The sequence below is a fragment of the Sminthopsis crassicaudata genome, chromosome 2 (genome assembly GCF_048593235.1).
Source record: "Sminthopsis crassicaudata isolate SCR6 chromosome 2, ASM4859323v1, whole genome shotgun sequence".
NCBI classification, from domain to species: Eukaryota; Metazoa; Chordata; class Mammalia; order Dasyuromorphia; family Dasyuridae; genus Sminthopsis; species Sminthopsis crassicaudata.
In genome coordinates this window covers 47,890,523-47,915,469 of record NC_133618.1, presented here as the reverse complement: position 1 = coordinate 47,915,469, position 24,947 = coordinate 47,890,523, and the positions used below count along the sequence as shown (strand labels likewise).

Below are 24,947 nucleotides of genomic sequence, written 5' to 3'. Positions count from 1 at the left end.
AGGTCTATGGAGACTGAATGTTGATAAAAGCATTTTTCCCCCTCATGTTTTTTTCCCTTTTGATCTGATTCTTCTTGCACAACATGACAAATATGGAAATATGTTTAGAAGAATTGCACGTTTACGCTATATTGGATTGTTTGCTGTCTTGAGGAGGAGGGCAGGCAAGGGAGAAAAATTTGGAACACAAGTTATTTCTTTTGTTTATTATAGATTTTAATTTACAAACCATATGCATGGGTAATTTTTCAACACTGACCCTTGCAAAACCTTCTGTTCCATCTTTTCCCCTCCTTCCCCCACCCTCTCCCCTAGATGGCAGGTAGTCCCACACATGTTAAAATATGTTATAGTGTATGTTAAATACAATATGGAACACAAGCTTTTTCAAAGATGAATATTAAAAGCTATCTTTGCATGTATTTGTAAAAATACTATTAAAAATTAAATAAAACCAGTATCCTAATCCCAACTCTCCACTAATACACACTGCCAATAGAAAACAGGCAATAAGCAGCCCAGAAGAATTATGGTGCATTGCTAACTCATCCCTACAGGACTTTCTCTACTATGTTCCTATCTGGTATTTTTCTACTTATCCCTTTACCCTAGATTTTCAACTCCCTTTTATGTATTATCTTCTCCCATTAAAATATAAGTTCCTTGAGAGCAGGTATTATCTTTCTTTCTGATTTTATAGCTATTCACAGAACTTAGCTCAGTATCTGGCACATAATAAGTACTTGATTGACTGGATTTATAAATTTACTTCAAAATTCATCCTTGGTTATGGGGAGGAGATGGTGAGAGGAATCAATCTGTTATCAAGACCTCTGCAACATCTCTTAAATATGTCCCTTATTTTTTTTTTTTAACAATACCAACCACCCTGGTAAAGGTCTTCTTTATCTCACACCTAGACTATTGCAACAGATTAGACTGCTAAACAGGTCTGCCTGCCTTAAGTTTCTCCCCACTCAATCTATTCTCTATTCAGTCACCAAAGTGATTTTCTTAAAACATTTTGTCATACCTTTATTTAAACTCAAGTATCTCCCTATCCCTTCCAAAATCTTGTTTGGCATTCAAAGTCATGACAATCAGATGGCACTCTATCTTTCTATTTTTCTTTAACCTTACATCTGTCATGTACTATGTATGTGATCCAGTGACTGTCCTTCTTGATGTTCTTGCACAAAACACTCCATTTCCCAATCCCAGAAATGGTTCTTGGTTCTCCCTCTATCTCTTTCACTCCTAGAAGGCTGTCCTTCCTGATTTCAGTCACTTTCTACAAGAAGTTTTTTCTCTTACCCCCTTAATTTTAGTACCTTTCATCTGATGATGAATCTCAATTTATCCTGTATATGGATGGTTTGTATAAAGTGTACATGGTTTTTTGGGGCCCATTAAACTGTGGGCTTTCTGAGACAAGGAACCATCTCTTGCCTTTCCCCAGAGTTAGCATAGCCCCTGGCATGTAACAGATGCTTAATAAATGTTTACTGACTTATTTCAGTTTTAATAATAAGAGCATACCAGTACAAGTAATTATTTCTCCATACCTTCATAGGTGGTTTACTCAACTTCTGGGAACAAAAAAATTTCTCTGGTGATAAGGCTCTCTGCTCTCAGGCAGACTTGTCATGGGAAAACTGACAAAGAACTTAATTTTGGGCTTCACTGCTTAACAGTGCAAGTTCTACAAGGTGTCTTCTGCTGACATGGCCTCTGTGAAAACAAACTACCTCTATATATAAGGAGTAGAATAATCAAAGTAGGATTTTTAGTGTGTCTATTTAATACATGGAGAAATAGAGCTTAAACCTGAAGAAAATACTATTACTGTAATACAGTGCATAAATTCACTAATGTATAAATATATACATACCAGCACTTCACTGTCTTGAATGTAGACGACTCTTCTTGTATTTCAGTAGCAAGAGCACTAAGTATATCTGATAACAAAACAAACATCAGAATAAATAAAACTATAATTGAGCACTAAACCAAAATAGAATTATATTAGTGCTATCAAGAAGAAATTAATTCTAAGTCTCCATAATAATAAGCAAATAGATGATCCTATTAGGGAACTGGACAGCAGAACTTAATGTTGAAGGTTATTTATTGGAAACTCCTAGTGGCAAAGACATGAAGACTATTAGCTCTGAAAACAATGTGGTTTAAAAAATTTATGAACCCATTTGAATTTCAGTTACTGTATAACTGTTACAAGTGAAAACATACTTCTTTGATCCAAAAAGTAAAGTGCTTTACTTTGAATCACTTGATAAAATGACAAAATTCAGCATTTGACATTGCCATATTCACTATATGATACCCACTTTAAGACTAATACTTTAGTAGTAATGATAGTAATAGTCAAGGACAATGAGATGCCAGTTAACAGAATCCACAATGTTATATAATACCAGATAAATAAAAAAAGACAGTGCAAATATATAAGAAATGCAACAGAATGAATCTTACAATTTTTTTTTAGTTCCGTTATCTTTTAAAGCACATTAAAAAAATAAAATCACCTAGGATCATGTCCAATATCTATTTTTATGTGAAATCATTAAGTCAATAAATATTTATTAAGCACTTAATTATGAGTTGAATAATATGGAAAATTCTTGATATGTAAGAAAAGGGAGGAATAGTCCCTGTCCTCAATAATTTATGCATTATATGAAATATTTATATTTAGTATTTATACATTATATGAAACAAAAGGGAAAAAAAAGTAATTGCTCATTAAGACACAGATGGCCACACAAAGAAAAAGATATAGTATGATAGTTAAAGAAAATTTATATCATTTATTTTAGGAGATAAATAAGGAATTATGGCTAGTTTCACTAAATCAAGACTAATTAAGGGAGAAGGATATTCCCAAGACTGAAATCTTTACCATTAAGTGTTTTTGTGTCAATTAGAAAAGGAAAGAAGACACTGAAAGAAATCTGCTGCTGAAAGTAGTGTGACAGTTCATGCAGGATAAATACAACAAAATGGATGATATAGAAAAAGATGTTCTCTCTACCTAACCATGCTTTTCTCTGTTGAAAGTGGATTTTAGGAAGAAATTAAGTGACTCCATCCCTCATCCTTATAAAAAACTCACTTGACTCTATCATCCCTTCTCCTCTCACTGAAGTCATCTGTAAATGTTCTCTTCAGAATCACCAATCTCATGGCTTTTTCTCAGTCTTCCACCTTTTTAACCTCTCTGCAGCACTGGAAACTGGATTTTCACCTCCTAGATCCGCTCTCCTCTCAGGATGTTTGGGACACTGCTGTGTTTTGGTTCTCCTCCTACTTCTCTTCGTCTTACTTGCTAGATCTTATGTCACAACTGCTAATTGTGGGTCCTCTTTCCTCTTTACATTCACTCACTTGTGGATTTCATTAGCTCCCATAGGTTTAGTCATCATCTTTATACAGATGATTCTCAGCTTTATATAGTTACCCCTGGTCTGTTTTTCCTGAGCACAAGTTCCATATAATACAAGTATCTATTGGGCATTTCAAATTATGCATCTCAAAACTCAATTTATAGATATCTGTAGACATCTCAAACTCAATTATGTCCAAAATAGAATTCATTTCTCCTCCCAAACCCAAGTCTTCTGACCTTATTATTGTTAAGGGCCACACCATTCTCTGTTAACAAGATTCTCAATCTTAGTGTCATTTTTGACTCCTTACTTTTAGTCCAATACCCGATGTTAATATTTCTACATTCCCAAAGAATCTCATGTACATCTCTCTACTTAAAACTAGTTCAGTCCCTTATTACCTCTCACCTAGACTGCTGAAATAGCTAATTATTCTCTTTGCCTGAAGTCTCTCCCCACTCCAGTCTAAACTCCACATAACTGCCAAAATAATTTTACTAAAGTATGAGTGTATGTTACTTCCTAATTTAAATTGTTTCCTTATTACCTGCAGGATCAAATATAAAGTCCTTTTAAATCAATCAAGAAACATTCACTACACAAGAAATAACCAGCAGGATGATTCCAGAAAGGCCTGGAGTGACTTGCATGAACTGATGCTGAGTGAAATGAGCAGGACCAAGAGATCATTATATATGTCAACAACAATATTATATGACGATCAATTCTGATGGACGTGGCCATCTTCAACAATGAGATAAACCAAATTAGTTCCAATAGAGCAGTAATGAATTGAACCAGCTACACTCAGCTCAAGACCTCTGGGAGATGACTATGAACTACTACATAGAATTCCCAATCCCTCTCTTTTTGTCCGCCTGCATTTCTGATTTCCTCCACAGGCTAATTGTACACTATTTCGAAGTCCAATTCTTTTTGTACAGCAAAATAACTGTATGAACATGTATACATATATTGAATTTAATTTATACTTTAACATATTTAAAATGTATTGGTCAATCTGCCATGGGATGGAGGGAAGGGAAAAATTGGAACAAAAGGTTTTGCAATTGTCAATGCTGAAAAATTACCCACATATATCTTGTAAATAAAAAGCTATAATAATAAAAAAAGGAAACATTCACTAAGCAGAAACAAGGAAAGACTGAAGATTAGAGAGTGAACAGATATAGCAGCTGGAACAGAGGATATTAATAGAGAACAGTATTAGTCTGAAATGAAGAAAAAGTAATTTTATCATATGCTCTGCATCAAATTCAGACATTTTTTTTAAATAAAGAAAAGAGATATGTGAAGGAATGGAGAAACATTACCACAAAAAGTAAAAAGAAGGAAATAGTGATCCTTTCTAAAGGATATTCCTTCCTATCCTGCCCCCCCAACAATAATCTCCTAGGACTAGGGCTAAGACTTTACCTTTACAGCTTCAACAGATTAATTTTCCACATAAATATGAGCAACATCATTTTTTTTTTTCTTTCTGAGGCTATTGGGGTTAAGTAACTTGCCCAGAGTTACACATCTGGAAAGTGTCTGAGGCCAGATTTGAAGTCAGATCCTCCTGCCTTCAAGGCTGGTTCTCTATTTATCCACTGCGCCAGCTAGCTGCCCTGAGCACCATCAATTTTAAGTTATTTCTACACTGGGCCAATTAAACAACTAAAGAAGAGAGAGTTCATTGTGGGTCTATGTTTTTCAAACTCTTTTTGCTCATAGCACAATATTATTTTTTGATAAAAAGAACTGGGGCACATTGAATATTTAAATTGGCAACTGTGCATGTGATTGTAAATATACATTCCATACAATTCATGGTTCACTTGTCAAGAACCATTAATTGTATCAATGAATTCATATGAAGTATATTGTAGCATTAAAAGTGTCATTTTAAGATTAGCTACCACATCGAAGATTATATGTAACACACATAATATAAAGTACAATGCTAAGACTAAAAAACTTGACCAGGAAAGAATCAGTAACAAAGATTGACCGGTAAATTTAAAAAGGAACAAAACATTAATAGCTCAGGAAGCAGTATATATTTCTCCCAAGTAACATGGAAAATTGCAAAGTACTGATTCAGGTGAATTCCTATATTTTCGTTTATTTAAATTTTTTTTATTATTATAGCTTTTTATTTGCAAGATATATGGATGGGTAATTTTTCAGCATTGACAATTGCAAAACCTTTTGTTCCAATTTTTCCTCTCCTCCCCCCCACTCCTTCCCCTAGATGGCAGGTAGACCAATACATGTTAAATATGTTAAAGTATATGTGAAATACAATATATGTATACATATCCATATAGTTATTTTGCTGCATAAGAATATATTTTCTTTTAAAAAGTTCTCACATCTCTTTTTATTGTACAAGTAAGAAACAACTGAAAAAAATTCAAAAACATTCTTTAAACTTAAAAAATTCTCTCTTATGTGATACCAATTCTTATATTTATAAATTATAATTAAGAATAAATTATACCATATATTGAGCCTTTTAAAATCTTTCAAAATATTAATGATCCATAAAAATTATTGACAATTTAGTACAAATTAGCATCTAATTACTTAGTCTCTGGAAAATAATGAGAACTAAAAATGTAATAAAACATGGAGAGAAAATTCATAACTATTTAAGCAAAGAGGCCTATTATTAGGACTGAGTCTATGATTAGATGACAAAATATGGGGAAAAAAGGAAATATATCAAACAGAATTGCAGAAAACTCTATGTAGAACTACTAATAAGCAAAATAAATTTTTCATAATCTAGGGCTTCAAACAATTTACTTACATGTCAGTATTTTCTGTAGTACAGCAATACAGATCTGTTAAAATATAACAAATTGCCATCATTCAGTAATTTAAAACAAACACTCCTCTCCCACCACAGGCATTTTAAAAATTCAATTATGAATTTCATAAATATAAAGATTTCCATATACATAAAAAGAAAAACAGGCAACTGTATATGAAACTAAAAATCTTTACTCCATACACAATTTGGTTTCTAAAAATATACATTAAGTTTTACATGAAGTAACAATGCTACTCTGTGTTCCTTTCTAAACTTCCTTCAGCTCTCCATTGCATTTTTAAAATATTTTACTGACATCCATTTTTTAAAATGTCAATATCACTCCATATCCATTCCCCATCCCCCAAACTAAAAGTACTCTTCTATAATACATAAACAAACAAACAAACAAAAAATTCCCTTATCAGCCACATATATATGCCTCATTCTGCATCTTCACCTAGCCTACTCTCTAGTAGGGGTGGGAAGCCCGATTCCCCATTACCCTTCTGGAGTCCTTACTGATCACTGCAATGATCTGAATGTTTGAGTTTTCAAAACTGTCATGATTATAATCCCCAGCATAAATTTTTCTCCTGGTTCTCTTAATTTTACTCTATATCCATTCCTTCAACCGCCCAAGTTCCCATTTCCTCAATGTATCTTTACTCTGCCTCACTGCCATACTAAGCTGATCTTATCCTTGATCCTATCATCGCCCACAAGTGTTTTAACTTCATGTCCATGATAAACATAATCTTCGCTGGATCTTCATCCAGGTCATGCTTGCTAACCTGAGTATCCCCATAATCTGCTCTGAGGCCTTTTCTCTTTTACCCTAATACTATTTCTCTTGATAACCTCATCAGTTCCCATACATTCAATTATCATCTCTATGCAGATGTTTTTCAGATCTATTTCTCCAGCATAACCTCGTTCTTGACCTCCGGTCCCAATGTCCAATTTCCTACTGGACATCTCAAACCAGATATCCCAAAGATATCTAAAACTCATATATGCAAAATTGTACCCTTCATCTTTTCCTCAAAATCCTCCTCTCTTCCAAACTTTCATGTTACTACTGAGACCAGTACCATCCACTGAGTGGCACAGGCTTATTCTCAAGTCCTTATTTTCCCTGACTTCATATGCAGTCTGTTGCCAGATCCTATCATCCCTACATTCACAACTTCTCCCGTACACATATTCACTCCTGACACTTCCACCATCTTGGTGAAGGTTCCCATCACTTCACATCCAGACTATTGTAAAAGTCTATTTGATCTACCTGCCTCATGTCTTTCTTCACTCCAGTTCATTCTCAACCTAGCTGCCAAAGGGATCTTCCTATAAAAATATAAAGTTAACTATGTAACATAATTAAATCTAGTGGGAAACAGGACCAAAGCTAAGGTGGCAAAGAAAAGAAAGGAACTCACCTGAATTCTCCCTCAAACTCTTCCAAAAAACTTTAAATAATGCCTCAAAACAAATTCTGGAGCAGCAAAAAAACCATAAAAGGACAGAGTGAAAAATTTTCCAGCTGAAAACAACTTGGAAGGTACACAGGAAAGGTCAGGGTAAAAATGGAGCTCAGTGTAGCACAGGTTGCACGCCAGCAAACCAACCTTGGGGGCGGCTGAATCAGCAGGGGATTGGGGCAGGACTCTGCTGCCTTGCCCAGGCCTGTGTCAGGGTCACAGTCACAAAACAAAGAAGGGAGGAAACAGCAGACCTTGCAGCCACAGAGGAGTAGGGGATCTTCATCACCTTTCCAGGGTGGAAAAAAGTGCTTATGGTGACTTGCAGACCAGAGCACAAGCCAAGAGAGCTATAATCCTAATCATATCGGGCAGTCTAGCTATACCTGATCTAAAACTCTATTACAAAGCAGCGGTCACCAAAACCATTTGGTATTGGCTAAGAAATAGACAAGTTAATCAGTGGAATAGGTTAGGTTCACAGGACAAAATAGTCAATAACTATAGCAATCTAGTGTTTGACAAACCCAAAAATCCCACCTTTTGGGATTAAGAATTCACTATTTGACAAAATAGTGCTGGGAAAACTGGAAATTAGTATGGTAGAAACTAGGCATGGACCTACACTTAACACCATACACCAAGATAAGATCATAATGGGTCCATGATATGGCATAAAGAATAAGATTATAAATAAATTAGAAGAACATAGGATAGTTTACCTGTCAGACTTATGGAGGAGGAAGGAATTTGTGACCATAGAATAACTAGAGATCATTATTGATCACAATTTTGAGTATATCAAATTAAAAAGATTTTGCACAAACAAAACTAATGCAAACAAAGATTAGAAGGGAAGCAATAAACTGAAAAAAAACATTTTTATAGTTAAAGGTTCTGATAAGGACCTCATTTCCAAAATATATAGAGAATTGATTAATTTATAAGAAATCAAGCCATTCTCTAGTTGATAAATGGTCAAAGAATATGAACAGACAATTTTCAGATGATGAAGTTGAAACTATTCCTACTCATATGAAAAGGTGTCCAAATCACTACTGATCAGAGAAATGCAAATTAAGACAACTCTAAGATACCACTACACACCTGTCAGACTGGCTAAGATGACAAGAAAAGATAATGACGAATGTTGGAGGGGATGCAGGAAAACTGGGACACTGATGCATTGTTGGTGGAGTTGTGAACAGATCCAACCATTCTAGAGAGCAATTTGGAATTACGCTCAAAAAGTTATCAAACTGTGCATATCTTTTGATCCAGCAGTATTTCTTCTGGGCTTATATCCCAAAGAGATACTAAAGAAGGGAAAGGTATCTGTATGTGCAAGAATGTTTGTGGCAGCCCTCTTTGTAGTGGCCAGAAACTGGAAATTGAATAGTTGCCCATCAATTGGAGAATGGTTGGGTATATTATAGTATATGAATGTTATGGAATATTATTGTTCTGTAAGAAATGACCAGCAGGATGAATACAGAGAGGATTGAAGAGACTTACATGAACTGATGCTAAATGAAATGAGCAGAACCAGGAGATCATTATACATTTCAACAATGATACTGTATGAGGATGTATTCCGATGGAAGTGGATATCTTCAACAAAGAGACGATCCAATTCAGTTCCAATTGATCAATGATGAACAGAACCAGCTACACTCAGAGAAAGAACACTGGGAAATGAGTGTAAACTACTTGCATTTTTTTCTTCCCAGGTTATTTTTACTTTTCTGAATCTGATTTTTCTTGTGCAACAAAAGAACTGTACAAATATGTATACATATACGGTAATTTAAGATATACTTTAACATTTTTAACATGTAGGAGACTGCCTGCCATCAGTGGAGGAAAGGAAGGGAAAAGTTGGAACAAAAGTGATTGCAAGGGTCAATGTTGAAAAATTACTCATGCATATGTTCTGTCAATAAAAAGCTATAATTAAAAAAGAAAGAAAGAAAGTTGATACTTGACTTGTCCACTCAGATCTTTAGCTGCTGTTTTATTCTTCAAAAATTTTTGGTAACCAATAATAACTCAACAATGATATTTATCACTTTTTAGGAATATTTTAATATCTGTCTGGATTAATTATGTGCTAAATATCTCAGTCATCTTGGATATTATTAACCAATTTTTTTGTATTCTCAATTTGAATTGTTCTTATTGGAAAAAAACTATGCAATATATTAAAAAAAGTTTCTCTTTTGTCTTCTTATTTAATTTCCCTTTTCATTTAACTTTTTTATGTTAAGATCTACTAAGTATAGATCATGTATCTATTGAGGAGTGAAGAGTTGTTGTGATATATGCTGTTATATGCTGTAACATTTTAATCTAAATCAATTTTCTAGCAACTACTTTCCAAGTATTACAGCATTTTTTTTCTTAACAGCTATTTTGTCCAAATGTATGCTAAGAGAAATATATGAATACTTATATAAATATAAACTGCTCAGATTAACAGAAGAGGAAATAAAATACTTAAATCACCCCATTTTAGAAAAAAAAAAGAAATTGAACAAGCCATAAATGAACTCCCTCAGAAAAAATCTCCAGGGCCGAATGGATTTATAAGTGAATTCTACCAAACATTTAATGAATAAGTAATCCAATACTACATAAACTATTTGGAAAAATATTTCCCTAATTAATATTGATGCAAAAATCTTAAAATGTTAGCAAAAAGATTACAACAACTTATGACGAAGTTAATACATGATGATCAAATGAGCACTGCTGATCATATCAATTACAAAACTAAAAGAAATCATAGGACTATCTCAATAGATACAAGAAAAAGCATTTGACAAAATACAGCAACCATTCCTAATAAAATCATTTATCTACATAATGTTCTTTAATTTTCAATTTTGTTTATCCCTTCTGCAAATTTTGAAAATTTCTATTTTTGTGATTTAAAGGGGGAGTAAGTTATTTGTTACTATACTAATTTTCCCTATCCAAATCATTAATCTGTTTTCTCTTTTGCTGTGTCCCCTAATAACAGATATATTGTGGAAATTTTCTATTGTTTCTATGATTTATTCTTTGATCAACATTCTTTAGAAAATTATCTCCTCAATATCATCTAATCAAATAGAAGAAATCAAGTTTTTATAAAATAAAAATAATACTAACTAACTTTATAGAACTTTCTATGTTCCAGGTATTGTGTTAATGGCTCTACGATAATGAAAAAAAGTTTTTGTACTTTCGACATACTTCAATTTGATTGCTGGATCTAAAAAGGTGATCCAACAAGTGAACATAATGTTTCAGCATCATAGTGTTTAAGCATCTGAAACATAGCAATCTTAACATTCTTACTTTTATGTTGAATCAGAAAAATAAATTATAGTTAAATCAAAGGATGAATGAATGGTTCACTTATTCCATGGAAAGAAAAAAAAAAAAAAAAAGAAATTTTAAGGTATACCCAGAGGAAATAAGAAATGTTACTTAATGGGACCCTTAAACTCACAAATTGCTCTATCGATGATGAGTATTTGGTGGTGGGGGAAGACCATGAAAATAACTGCAGCTTAAACATTAATATTAGTAGCTAAGGAAAAATGGTAAAGGAATTTTATGAATCTGAAAACATCGTTCAAGATTAAATACATTTTACATATATTGTATTTAACATATACTTTAACATATTTAACATGTATGGGTCTGGATAAGGGGATGAGAGGAAGGAAGGGAAAAGTTGAAAAAGAGGGGGTCAATGCTGAAAAATTACCCATGCATATATCTTGTAAATAAAAAGGTATAATTAAAAAAAAAAAAAAAAAAAAAAGCTAAATACAGTTGTTGACTTCAATTATAAAGGTGGGAAAAATCAAGATAAGAAACATATGCAGATGCATGATTCAGGAAAAATAAATGATAGATCAAAGACTTGTAGACAACAAAGAAGCTTCATGACTCTAAACCATAAACATTTTCTTAAAAAGAAAAAAGAACTTGTAGATTCTAAAATACCAAAGAATAACTCACAGAAAATGTAACAGATTATATTTTATCACCACCATAAAAATTTAATCCAAAGTTTAACCAATGTAAATTTACTGCTATAAGAAGAACGAGAGTCCAGGAAGAACCTTAATCAGCAAACATTTGACTTACTTGCCAACCAGAGAAAAGAGCTAAAAAGAAACACTAAGAAATATCATCTACACAATCTTACAAAGAAAGATGATGGATGATTATAAGCAGTATCATCTCACAAGTGGCAAGACATCCAATTAACTATCTCAGAGTATTCATTCAAGAATGGAAACTGACCACAAATTGCAAAAAAGAAATGGACAAGATTTGCAAAAAAAAAACCAAAAACATCTTAACAAACCATTTTCTGGATCAAGTAAGTGGAACTAGTGTACTTAAACCCTAATATTATAGACCATAAGGTGCTATAATAGAACAAGAAAACAGAATAAGAAAAAAGAAAAACAGAAAAGAAATATAAAAAAATAATAATAATAAAGCAAAACAAAAGAGAACATTTGTCATATGCCCAGTAGAACTTCGGGGAGGATTCAAAATATATAACAACAAATTGCAGATCAAGAAAGTTTTATACACACACACACACACACACACACACACATATATAAATTGTAAATATATAAGAAATATTTATGAATGTCCATTTTTTTCTTTACTTCCTTGTAAATTGTTCTTTGGTTCTCTGCTGTTCACCTATTTACTTTATTCTTTTTCCCCTCTTTCATTCCCACCACCACCCCAAACAAGTTAGTTATACATATGTAGATACACACACACACACACACACACACACACCATATATACACATGACTTTCCTGTCCCTGCGGACACTAAGCCTTAGATTCTTCTCCATAACTTGCCCTATTTGACCTCCTTCCACCCACGGATCCTTTCCTCGTCTTCTTCCCTCACCATTTGCTTCCCCATCCACCCATCCTTCCCCCTTTTTTCTTTATACATTTTGCAGGGTGCTATCCTGTTCACATTCAAACATGTATATTTAAGTGCTGCTTACTGAACCAATAAGAGTAGGTTTTCAGAATTACGAGCCCTCCTCCCCATCTAATGCCTCTGTCTATTCTTCTTCTGCATCTTATTTTTATAACATGATTGTTTTTCCTTAACTCTGCCAATCTTTCTTTTAAGATAACCCACTGCTCATATGAATCATAAATATATAGTATACATTTCCCTTGTAAAAAAACAAAACAAAACCAAAACATAAACAACTTGTCCATATTTAAACAGTTTGAACATGTTAAGTTCCTTAAAACTGATCTTTGATATTGGCTCTTATATGTTAACTTTTCTGTTAAGTTCAGGTTTGGCTGATAGAAAAGTCCAGAAAATCTGCAAGTTTTATTGTATCTCTAAATGCTTACATGAATGAAATCAATGATTTGGGCATATAATTTAAAAAGTTAGAAAAATAAATTCATTTGGAAAGAGAACTAAGGGAATTGAATGTAAATCAGCACATGCTATGTTCACTTCTTTTTTTTTCTCTTGTGGTTTTTCCTTTTTATGCTGATTTTTCTCTCCTAACCTGACTCATAAAAAATTATGTATCAAAAAAGTTAATATACATATATAACCAGAAAAAAAATTTAAAAGTAATAAAAATTTAAAAATTAAAATTAAATAAAAAATCCTCAAGTAAATGCCAAATTATAAATTCTGAAAATCAAAAAAGAAATTAATAAAATTGAAAAAGAGAAAACTATTGAACCAATAAATAAAAGTAAGAACTGGTTTTATTTTTTAAAAAATAGATAAATCTTTGGTTAATTTATTTAAAAACAAAGAGACAAAACCCAAATTACCAGAATCAAAAATGAAAAGAATGAATTCACCATCAATGAAGAGCAAATTAAAGCAATAATTTGGAACTTTTTTACCAAACTATTTGCTAATAAGTCTGACAATTTAAATGAAATGGATGAATATTAACACATATATACATATATATATATTTACAAATTGTCCAGATTTAACTCCATTTTAGAAAAAGAAATTGAACAAACCATCAACAAATTCCCTAAAAAAAATCTCCAAGACTAGATGGATTTTACAAGTAAATTCTATCAAATATTCTAGGAAAAATTCCATTTAAAATTACCCATTGGTGGGGAGGAGGAAAATGTTTAAAGATGTTGCATAGGGATGTGCAACTTTCTACAATACTAAATTCCTAGATCAATGAGATCATTGAACCATTTGAATATTTGGGGCAGCTACATAACAGCCATGGAATGCTATCTCAGATAGTTAGTAGTTTGCCATGGATAAGTAACTTAACCTGTAAACCTCAGTTTCCTCATCTAAAAAATTGGGACATTACCTACCTCAAAGATTACTAGGAGGATCAAATGATACAACATAAGTAAAACATTATGCAAATATTAACTATTATTATTATTACTGAATACTAATCCAAGCAATTCCTAAGCCCAGATATTTTCTTCAAATACAAAAAAAGAAAACAAAACAAAACAAAACAAAACAAAAAAACAAATACAAAAGGGGGGGAGGGGAAGGTTGAGGCAGGGGAATGGTATTATGAGATTCTCTAAGTTAGCTCCTCTTTTTTATTCCAGTAAAATTAAGAAGATAATTATGAACAAGTTCCACTTCTCTGTACCCAAAAATGAATTTAATTTTTCTTCCTACCTGGGGCATCTTCTCAAGCTCTACATTTCTTCTCAGATCGGGTACTTTCTGAAATCCCCTCTGAATAAAAATTCGCATGAAATCTGAAAAACATAAATACAAAATAATGACAATGACTTTCTTCTACCTCAATTTTGAGTCATAGAATTTAATCCAACTTCCAGGGATTCAAAGAAGATTTACAGATCCAGAGGAAAGCAGCAAGGAGGAAGAGGAAGAGCATTAACTAAGGTTGTGGTTTGAGGGTATAAAGTATCCTGGTACCTAAGAGTTAGAGACTGCTGAAATAAATGTAGAAAGATGAAAATTATTTCTGGAATCGCACATACAATTACAAAAACATGTCCCTGTTTATACCTCATTTTTTGAAGCCTTAAATTCAAATTTTAAAAGTATTTATTAAGTGCCTATTTTTATATGCCAGATGTCAAATTAGGTGATGGAAATATAAAAACAAAATTGATTAAACAGTTCCTGTCTTCAAGAAGCTCTTTGTTTATTATCAGAAAGACATTTTTTTGGGTAAGTACCATAGTATATATAGTTAAAAAAAAAAAATCTCCATTAAACAGAATCCAACTAACCAAATCCCTCAAAAATAAATTCTAAGGAGTATAAATTTGGGGAGAAAATTATAATTAAAATTACCTATCTATTGGAGATTTTTTAACTTAAATAGAATATTTTGAAGAATCTACCATTTAGCACAGTTTTTATATTTTCTTAGTAAAAGTAACAATACTTCTTTTAAAAGAATATTTATGGGGTAAGTAAATGCAATGGATAGAACACCAGCCCTGAAGTCAGGAATACCTGAGGTCAAAATTGGTCTCAAATACTTATCACTTCCTAACTGAGTGACCTTGAGCAAGTCACTTAACCCCAATTGCCTCAAGAAAAAAAAAATTACATTAATGACTTAAGCACTATAAGCACTCAAAGATTCAAATACTTTTAGGCACTAAAATAGAAACAAATATATTATTATTTTTTATTTATTTTTTTTTTAATTCATTTTTCCAAATTATCCCCTCCCTCCCTCCACTCCCTCCCCCCGATGACAGGTAATCCCATACATTTTACATGTGTTATAGTATAATCTAGATACAATATATGTGTGTAAATACCATTTTCTTGTTGCACATTAAGTATTAGCTTCCGAAGGTATAAGTAACTTGGGTAGATAGACAGAGTGCTAACAATTTACATTCACTTCCCAGTGTTCCTTCTCTGGGTGTAGTTATTTCTGTCCATCATTGATCAGCTGGAAGTGAGTTGGATCTTCTTTATGTTGAAGATATCCACTTCCATCAGAATACCTCTTCATACAGCATTGAAGTGTACAGCGATATTCTGGTTCTGTTCTTTTCACTCAGCATCAGTTGATGTAAGTCTCTCCAAGCCTCTCTGTATTCCTCCTGCTGGTCATTTCTTACAGAGCAATAATATTCCATAACCTTCATATACCATAATTTACCCAACCATTCTCCAATTGATGGGCATCCATTCAACTTCCAGTTTCTAGCTACAACAAAAAGAGCTGCCACAAACATTTGGGCACATACAGGTCCCTTTCCCTTCTTTAGTATTTCTTTGGGATATAATCCCAATAACAGCAATGCTGGGTCAAAGGGTATGCACAGTTTGATAACTTTTTGGGCATAGTTCCAAATTGCTCTCCAGAATGGCTGGATTCTTTCACAACTCCACCAACAATGCATCAGTGTCCCAGTTTTCCCACAGCCCCTCCAACATTCATCATTATTTGTTCCTGTCATCTTAGCCAATCTGACAGGTGTGTAGTGGTATCTCAGAGTTGTCTTAATTTGCATTTCTCTGATCAGTAGTGATTTGGAACACTCTTTCATATGAGTGGAAATAGTTTCAATTTCATCATCTGAGAATTGTCTGAAACAAATATATTTTAAAGATTTCCAATAAAAACTGACGCCCCAAATGTTTTATTTTTAAAAGGTTTAATTTTTAGCTAATAAGAAAATTCAATTATCAAAAAGAACCAATTATGCAGCAAAATCAATGTTTTACTCTGTGGGAACCCTCTGCCCAAAAGAAACCTCAAGTGTCTCTTAAAGAGTCAAGCCTATTTCATTAAGCTAAAATTAAAATATGGTACATCTTTATTAAGTATTTTAGACCACAATTAGAGGAGTTTTAGAAGTGACAAGAAATGACTATGTATCAAGAAAGTTTTAGGAATACTTTAGTCTTCTGAGATTTTTTTAAAAGGAAATTTCAATCTACTCACAAGAACCATTTCATTTTCCAGCCAAATTATGTTTGTTTAGGATTTGATCTTAATCAATGCCTGCTTTAAGAGGCCACTGGCCTCAGAAAGAATAAGAAAAGAGAGGGCTGGACAGAGGGACATAGAAGCATTTACCAAATCACTGAACTTTGGGTTTTTTGTTTTTTATTTTTCCCATTTCACTTGGTTGGATTGGTTGTCCTTCATTCTTAAAGAGAACTAAAATGACATCACTATGTTAGAGTTGACTCCAGTGTGTCTGACTCTGGCTGATCAGATGATCATGAGTTCAGAATGTTTTGTCACAGGTCAGACACAAATAGTCCCTGTGAACATTTTAGGCATTTCTCTAACTTTGTGCATCTCAAGTTTCTTCTGGGCTAATTCAATTCTGCTTTGCTTATAGAGCACAGCACCTTCTCTGATGAGGGCATGCCATACTAGGCAGTCCTATGCCAGTGTCTCCCATGTCATGAAATCAATTCTAAAGTTCTTGAGAGTAGTGCTACTATTGGGCTTATATCCCAAAGAAATACTAAAGAGGGGAAAGGGACCTGTATGTACCAAAATGTTTGTGGCAGCTCTTTTCGTAGTGGCTAGAAACTGGAAGATGAATTGGAGATCCATCAATTGGAGGTCCATCAATTGGAGAATGGTTGGGCAAATTATGGTATATGAAGATTATGGAATATTATTGCTCTGTAAGAAATGACCAGCAGGATGAATTCAGAGAGGTTTGGAGAGACTTACATGAACTGATGCTGAGTGAAATGAGCAGAACCAGAAGATCACTATACACTTCAACAACAATACTGTATGAAGATGTATTCTGATGGAAGTGGATATCTTCAACATAGAGAAGATCCAACTCACTTCCAACTGATCAATGATGGACAGAAACAACTACACCAGAGAAGGAACACTGGGAATTGAATGTAAACTGTTAGCACTACTGTCTATCTACCCCAGGTTACTTATACCTTCGGAATCCAATACTTAATGTGCAACAAGAAAATTGGATTTACCACACATATATTATATCTAGGTTATACCTATAACACATGTAAAATGTATGGGATTGCCTGTCACCTAGGGGGAGGGAATGGAGGGAGGGAGGGGAAAATTTGGAAAAAGGAATACATGGGGATAATGGGTTATGGGAAAGTAAATAATATTGAGTGATATATATATATATATATAATATGTATTCATGCCATACCTATACCGTCAAAAAAAATTGTATAATTATAAAAGGTAATTAAAAAATAAAATAGAAAAAATAAAGTTCTTGAGAGACCTTGAAAGTGTCCTTGTATAACTTCTAATTCTTTTTTCTTTTTTATTAGCAAAAGACTAAATTGCCCATGATCAGGGAGCACCAGGCTCATTCCAGATTAGATTTCTATGCCCAGAAAATATAAAAGGTTCTATTTTTGATAAATTTTCAAGTTCTGATCCTAAATTGAAATCAACCTTCCCTCCTTCTACCTCCAACTTACCAGAAAGTATATGCTCAGCGACGTCCACTTCTTTGATGGCATTTTCTATTTGTTCACACACGAGAAACAAATTATTATACACCCAATCCACCACAGTCTGGGAGTCTGAATGGCTGAGAACATATATATTCATAGGAATTTAGCTTCTTTTTGTCTATGTACTACTCTTGTATTTTCTCTAACACTCATTCATTAGGAAACATGAGCTAGCTGGTAGTAAAAACACTACGTGCTTCCTACTATTGCCTAACAACTATTGCCCAAAGAAACCCTCAAATCAGAACAATACATATGAAAATGTGTGTAATATTAGGGGAAAAGGGTCTGTTCAAGTCCTCCTAGTAGCAGCAAACACATTAATTTTAGCTTTTTTTTGATGATTAATTGCTAAAGGAAAAGTTTAGTCATAATAATAAAGAAATATACATCAGATTGCATAATTATGGATTCATTTTTAGGATACCACCCATGAAACCTTTATGCAAGAAACATGATAAACCCTAAGGTAGAAATAATAAATAAATGTAGTCATTATTAGAAACCTGTGGCCTACCAGAGGCACACCATCACCTTATATATTCATATGGGATATAAAAAGGTCAAAAAGAGAAATCAAAGCAACATAAACATAGATATCAGTTGGAATAGAAGACTATGGGATAAGAATATTGCAACTCATACATCTTTCTACTATCTTTTTGACTTCTAGGTTTCAGAGATACATTTTTCTACATTAATATAAATCAATACAATAAATCAAAATCAATAAAAAAAACAATACATTAATTGTATTGGGTATTGATTTATACTCATACAAAGCAAGGTATGGACTTTAAAACAAGATGAAGTAAGAGTTAATATTGAATAATATATTCAAAGAGGTTTTCTCACCTTCACTGAGTTCTTCACTGAAGCCTTCCAACTCAGAATTTATTGTCTGATCTTCCTTTCATTCTTTTGCCCAATTTTGATGTTTTCTTTTTTTTCCCCTTTAAATTGTCATACCTGCCTGAAACTTTACTATGCAGCTATGAAATAGCTTGTTCATTTTCTAATTATGAACAGTTAAAGTTAGCACAATTTCACTAAGTTCACAGGAATAAATATGTGTTCTTTCTTCCTGCAATGTGCTTATGAAATGGTTGAAATTCCTGTGATATGAACATTTTGTTTACACAAATTAAATGAATATGCCAAATCACTATTTAAATGAGTAATTTACAAAGCTTTTACAGTCACTTGCAAATGATTTGTTTTCTAAAGGTGGCATTTTCTTAGTCACCTTCATTATGGTTTGATAGTCTTGGTGTTTTGGCTTTTTAAAATCTTTTTTATCTTTTAAAAGCAAAAAAGTTTTTCCAGAAGGTCTTTGGTTTGCCTAATACAAATAATGAATCCTAGATTGAAGTGGGCTGCAAGAAATTAATTAGGTTGTATTAAAAGCAACTATAATTGTAATTATTCATTACAAGTTTTACCTCTCTATTAGCTCTTCTAAGCCAATAATGCTTTTTGAGTGAAGTTGCCAGACAGCTTCAAGTACCAGAGAATGCTATAGAAAAACATAGTAGTAGTATCAGCCTCCTGAGAGCTTTCATATTCCTTTTGTTATTCTGTTCTCTTCCATTTTCAAAAGTTTGGGTTTTTATAAGATTTCCTCCCTCCATTCAGCTTTCCCCCTAAATATTTGCTATTCTACAATTATCTCTGAATAAACAAAATATTCTGTTGAGTTTTCAAATTCTTCAAAAGTATAATGGGTAATAATTTTTAAAATACAATGAAGTTTCCTAAGCTTCCTATACAATCCTCAGAGATTTTTCTCCAGAAAATAAGGTTTAATGTTTTTAGATAAAAGAAACAATATTTAGATGTTTTCCTCATTCTATTCTAAAAAATTAATAGTCAAAAGAAGTTAATTTGGGGACCTCTACAAATAGGTTCATATGAAGCATAAATATACGTATGCGTAATTACATACACATATACATACATGTGTGTGCCCATAAGAAATGTGTGTGTGTGTGACCACACAAGAAATCAGGTAAAGTCCAGTTTTAAAACTCTGATCCTCTGATCCCAAATTCAGTGTCTTTCCATTATACAAAGCTACCCATTCAAGGCACATAATTTTATATATGCATGAGGTTGTTAAAAATTATTAACATAAATTTAAGTATTAGGTATATGATGGCTTATTAACAAGGAATACTTTAGACATAAATTATATCAGCCCAAAAGAGACTGTAAATACAGAAGCCAAAAAGACATGAAAAAATAATCATGCCACAAGACATAACATAGAAGAAAAATTTTGGAATGTGTTTTAATTGAAAAATGACTGAAACAAAGCCAGAAGGTGCTATATTGCTAAGAGATATTAATAGTGCTAAATTATGAGAATTTATAGACTAAAAAAAACTGCATCAGGTTTTACCTTCTGGCTCTCAGAGCTCATTTGATCTAACACTATTGAAATGTCAACAAGGATCTAAGAGCACCTTAAGTACTGGACAGAGCTTCCACTGAATCATCATAATACTGTGCTACTCGAGTGCTATCAAGGAGGCAGTTTACCTGCACCTTCCAAAGTTCTTGACAGAAGGAGACACGACAAAAGAGACCACGTTCCAATAAATCTTGGACAATATCTAACAAGGAAGATAATTTCTTCTGAAAGTGAGAAAGAAAGCACTTAATCAGTACAATGGAAATAATCATCTTCCAGAAAGCTCAGAAACTGTAGACTCTCACCCTCTGTTCCAAGTTCAGCAAAGCGGCCTGCCTGGATCCCTCTGGAACCTGACATAGCTGCTCCAGGCTGGAGGCAGCTGTCCGAGCTGACAGGATTCCCACCGGGACACCTAACTTTGATGCTTGCTCTTGTACAGTGGAAACTGAAAAGCAATACAAAACCAGCAGCACTAAACATGAGATTGTTTTTTATATTTCTCTAGAAGCCCTGTGGTAAAGACATAGTACTATTTTAATGAAAAGAGCCTAAACAATTCTATCCTTGGGATAAAGTATTATAACCTACATTTTACTTACAAGTTTGAAGCTTTTTTCAAAAGTGTTGAGAAAATGGGAAGGAGGTTTTTGGGAAAGGGCATCTGGAAGTAGAATTAATAAATCACTGTTGTAGATCACTAGCAAATTCTAAAAGGAACAGCACCTTGTACAAATCTGACACAAAATGTGTAAGTCCACAGAATTAGCAGGTACTTACAAAGGATGTAGTTTTTCCATGTATTCTGGTAAATTACTTTCAAAAAGAGAAGTATGATGAAATCATATTTGGGGAAAAGAGAGCTATTCAAACAATTATAGAGTATTAAATTAATTAGAAACTAGAAATTAATTCTAGCCTGTATATACTCAAAATTCACAAATTAAAAGTTTATTTACATTCTATTTTATTGAGTAAATGAAAGTTAAGTCTTTGTAAATTTATCACCTGTATAGCAGACATACAGCAATTATCTGTTTATAAAAATAAGATTTTATGCTTTTAGAAAAGCATATTAAACCATCAACTGAACCTAGCTCATTGCAATGAAAAAAGTTAAATTTAGGAAACTAAAAAATACTTATGGAAATTTCAAAGATATGTTTTTAAATACTAAAGGCCATTAATTATATACCTTAAAATTTATCTCTGTATTCAAAGCACTACAATATTCTAACTTTTTAATAATCCTGCTTTTTAAGTGTAAAAAAATATAAAGGAGACCCAAGAGCTATTATGTAAATAAAAAATAAATTTGGAATCACAAACTTGAGCAAAATTCAATTACATTTCTTCCCTGAAGTAAATACTGGCCAGTGTTTATTTTCTAGTTATTTAAAGGAAAGTGAAGACTTGGGGGAAGGGGGAGGAGAGAGAGAGAGGAAGAACTTATTTTTCATCCTTTCCCTCAATATCCCATTCCTACGTACATTTTAAAAATCTGTTTGTATAAAAACTTACCTATAAATGATTTAGAATGAGTTCCTGGCACTCCAGAAATTTCATGGTCAATTAAGCTGGTAAAACACAATGTTTTTTTACATTGTATACCACCTACCTGGAATCAAAAACACAAAGAAAAGAGTCTACAAGCTGTGTTTATATAAAAATATACTGGGAGTACATAATGCTTGACTCTAAGCAAAACTAAAACATTCAAATATTTTAAGATAAAACAAAAAAGAAAAAAATTGAAGATTTATGAGAGCTACTGAGTTTATTCTAAAATAACTTTTTCTTACTTCTAAACATAAAAGCTCTTCCACTAGTTTATTCTCATCCAGTTCACAAAATTTATTGAGTCTATATTGCTGGATGTTCACCAATGTTTCCAAAGATCTCGATGAAGGTGATACTTCAGTTGTTAAATACAAACCAATTAGCGCTCTTACCTCCAGAAATAAGTCATTCAAGTTCTGATGGCGTTTCAGGAGAAACACAGCTGCTTCCTGGAGTTTCTGTTCCCTTTCAGGTTTGTATTTTTGTTTAACTCTTCCAGCTTCAAAAAAAAAAAAAATCCATTAAAAAAAACCATGGCCCACATCTCATGTTTCCACAAGAGGTTCACTAATGCACAACATCTATTTGTCCTATTAATATAAAATTTCTCTTCTTTAAAAAGGTCAGTGGTAATAGTAGCAGACAATCCCCATACCATCTGCTACCCAAACTCCCCTCTGCTAAGCAGTTCCCAGGCCTCCAGAGACCACATCTCGGAAGCCACCTGGTGCGCCCCAGCTTGTGCGCCAGGCTTGGCTAGCTAGGCCTGAGAGCAGTCCTCACTTTCCATTTCTGTCACTTTCATCCATTCCAACTGGTTCTCCTTCCAGGCCAGGGGCCCCGGGAAAACTATCCATCAACTATGGCTGTGCAACATACACGTGAAATCACTGGAATCCGAACTGCAAGTTGTCTGACACCTGCTCAGTTTTCTCTAAAAGAAAACAAAAAAACTGAGACTTTCAATTCTATCATCGCAAATAAATTGTAATCACTGCTTACTCTTCATGGAACCAACCTAAAAGCAGTTTAGCAGTTGGTCTATTTCTTCACAAAGAAATGAAAGGTGAAGATAATGTGAATGAATTCAACAGAATCACACAATATGAATCAATGATGGATTTTGTTGTTGCCGTTCCTACGTCCCACAGTTCCCACTTAATCTGCCCAACCTTTGGTCTCCAATTCTTTTTAAACACTGGTTTTTTGTCAATTAATTTGTTGAAGATCTAATTCAATTTCAATTGATCAATGATGGACAGAATCAGCTACACCCAGAGAAGGAACACTGGGAAATGAGTGTAAACTGTTAGCATTTTTTGTTTTTCTTCCCAGGTTATTTTTACCTTCTGAATCCAATTCTTCCTTTGCAACAACAACAACAACAAAAAAAAAAAAAAAAAAAAAAAAAAAAAAAATCGGTTCTGCACACATATATTGTATCTAGGATATACTATAACATATCTAACATGTATGGGACTGCCTGCCATCTAGGGGAGAGGGTGGAGGGAAGGAGGGGAAATTCCGAACAGAAGGGAGCGCAAGGGATAATGTAGTAAAAAATTACCTAAGCATATGTAATATCAAAAAAAAGTTATAATTATAAAACTAATTTTTTAAAAATTAAAAAATACCAGGGCAGCCCTTTTTAACTTTTTCCACGTGTGAGTCTTTATGCCTAAGAAATTGTTGTAACACCCGGAGTATAGAGTACATAAAATAGACACACAAATCACACATTTCCTGACGGTAAATCATAATTTGGTGAAATCCCCCACATTCAGTTATGCGCCCACAGCTCAAGAAGCTGGATGACGGGGGAGAGAGAGAAAAAGAATCGCTAACATTTGTGTAGTGCTAGATGATGTCATCCTGATAATCACGTGCTATTGTTAGTCCCATTTTACAGTGGAGGAAACGGAGGCAGACCAGAAGCCAGCAGAAAGCGGAGTGGGAGGAGGGCGGTACGGACACCAGAGGATCGGAGCCCGAGGGCCCTTCTTTCAGGAGGAAAAGGGGGAGAGAGGTCAGAGGAGGAAGGGACGCAAGAAAGGGGAGGAGAGGAGGGGCACAGGGAGGGAAGCGTTGGGAGAGGGAGAACGCGGAAAGTCGAGAAGGGGAACAACGTCTTTCTCGGAAAGGGGGCGGGGCCGGGGCAGGCGGAAAGCCCACCTCTGCCAGCCGGGCCGGGTACCGGTCCCCGCCGCCTCTCTGGTGACAGGGCGGCCCGGTCTCACCCTCCCGCCTCTTTTCCCGCTGCCACATACCCAGCAGCTCGGACAAGGGCCTCCTACGCCGGCTGGGGGCCGGTACTGGGGGCGAGTCTGCCGACCACGCAGACATAGCGAGGGCTCCACTTTCAACCCCGCCGCTCTAGCGCGCGCTTCCCCTCACTCCCGCCCTCGCCCTGCTCACTCATTGGCCACGACGAAGCCTGGGAAGTCACTGGATGCTGGCTCCGTGGCTCCGCCTCCCTCTGACTAAAGAAAAAATTCTCCACCCGCCTCCTGCAGCCATCTTGGTGGTGGCGACTGGGAGCACTTTGGGGCGGCCATCTTTGTGGTGGCAAAGAATGAAGGCAGGCGATGGAAGCGCATGCGTGTAGGTTTTCTTCTCTTTAACCTCATTGACACCTGAAAGACTCTGCCCCAACAGCTCCTGTGACCAGAGATTTTAGATTTAGAACTGGGCCACCTGTCCAGTACAAACGAGGAAAATGCGGCGGCGGGGGTGGGGAAGCGACATCACCTAAAATGGCGGGGTGGAGT

At 34.2% G+C, this 24,947-nt stretch overlaps 1 protein-coding gene across 1 annotated transcript in view; it reads right to left on the bottom strand.

The window, feature by feature from the left end:
- FANCA (FA complementation group A) overlaps positions 1-24,575 on the bottom strand; it is a 98,183-nt gene extending 73,608 nt beyond the window's left edge. Inside the window, exons 1-10 of the mRNA XM_074284706.1 lie at positions 24,447-24,575; positions 22,572-22,678; positions 22,141-22,237; positions 20,925-21,067; positions 20,748-20,843; positions 19,649-19,722; positions 18,171-18,283; positions 14,406-14,488; positions 6,226-6,259; positions 1,892-1,958 (exon numbers count right to left, since the gene is read on the bottom strand). Of these exons, the coding sequence (XP_074140807.1) occupies positions 1,892-1,958; positions 6,226-6,259; positions 14,406-14,488; positions 18,171-18,283; positions 19,649-19,722; positions 20,748-20,843; positions 20,925-21,067; positions 22,141-22,237; positions 22,572-22,678; positions 24,447-24,522 (890 nt within the window). The 5' untranslated portion in view covers positions 24,523-24,575. The remainder of the gene's footprint in view (positions 1-1,891; positions 1,959-6,225; positions 6,260-14,405; positions 14,489-18,170; positions 18,284-19,648; positions 19,723-20,747; positions 20,844-20,924; positions 21,068-22,140; positions 22,238-22,571; positions 22,679-24,446) is intronic.
- Between the last annotated feature and the right edge of the window lie 372 nt (positions 24,576-24,947).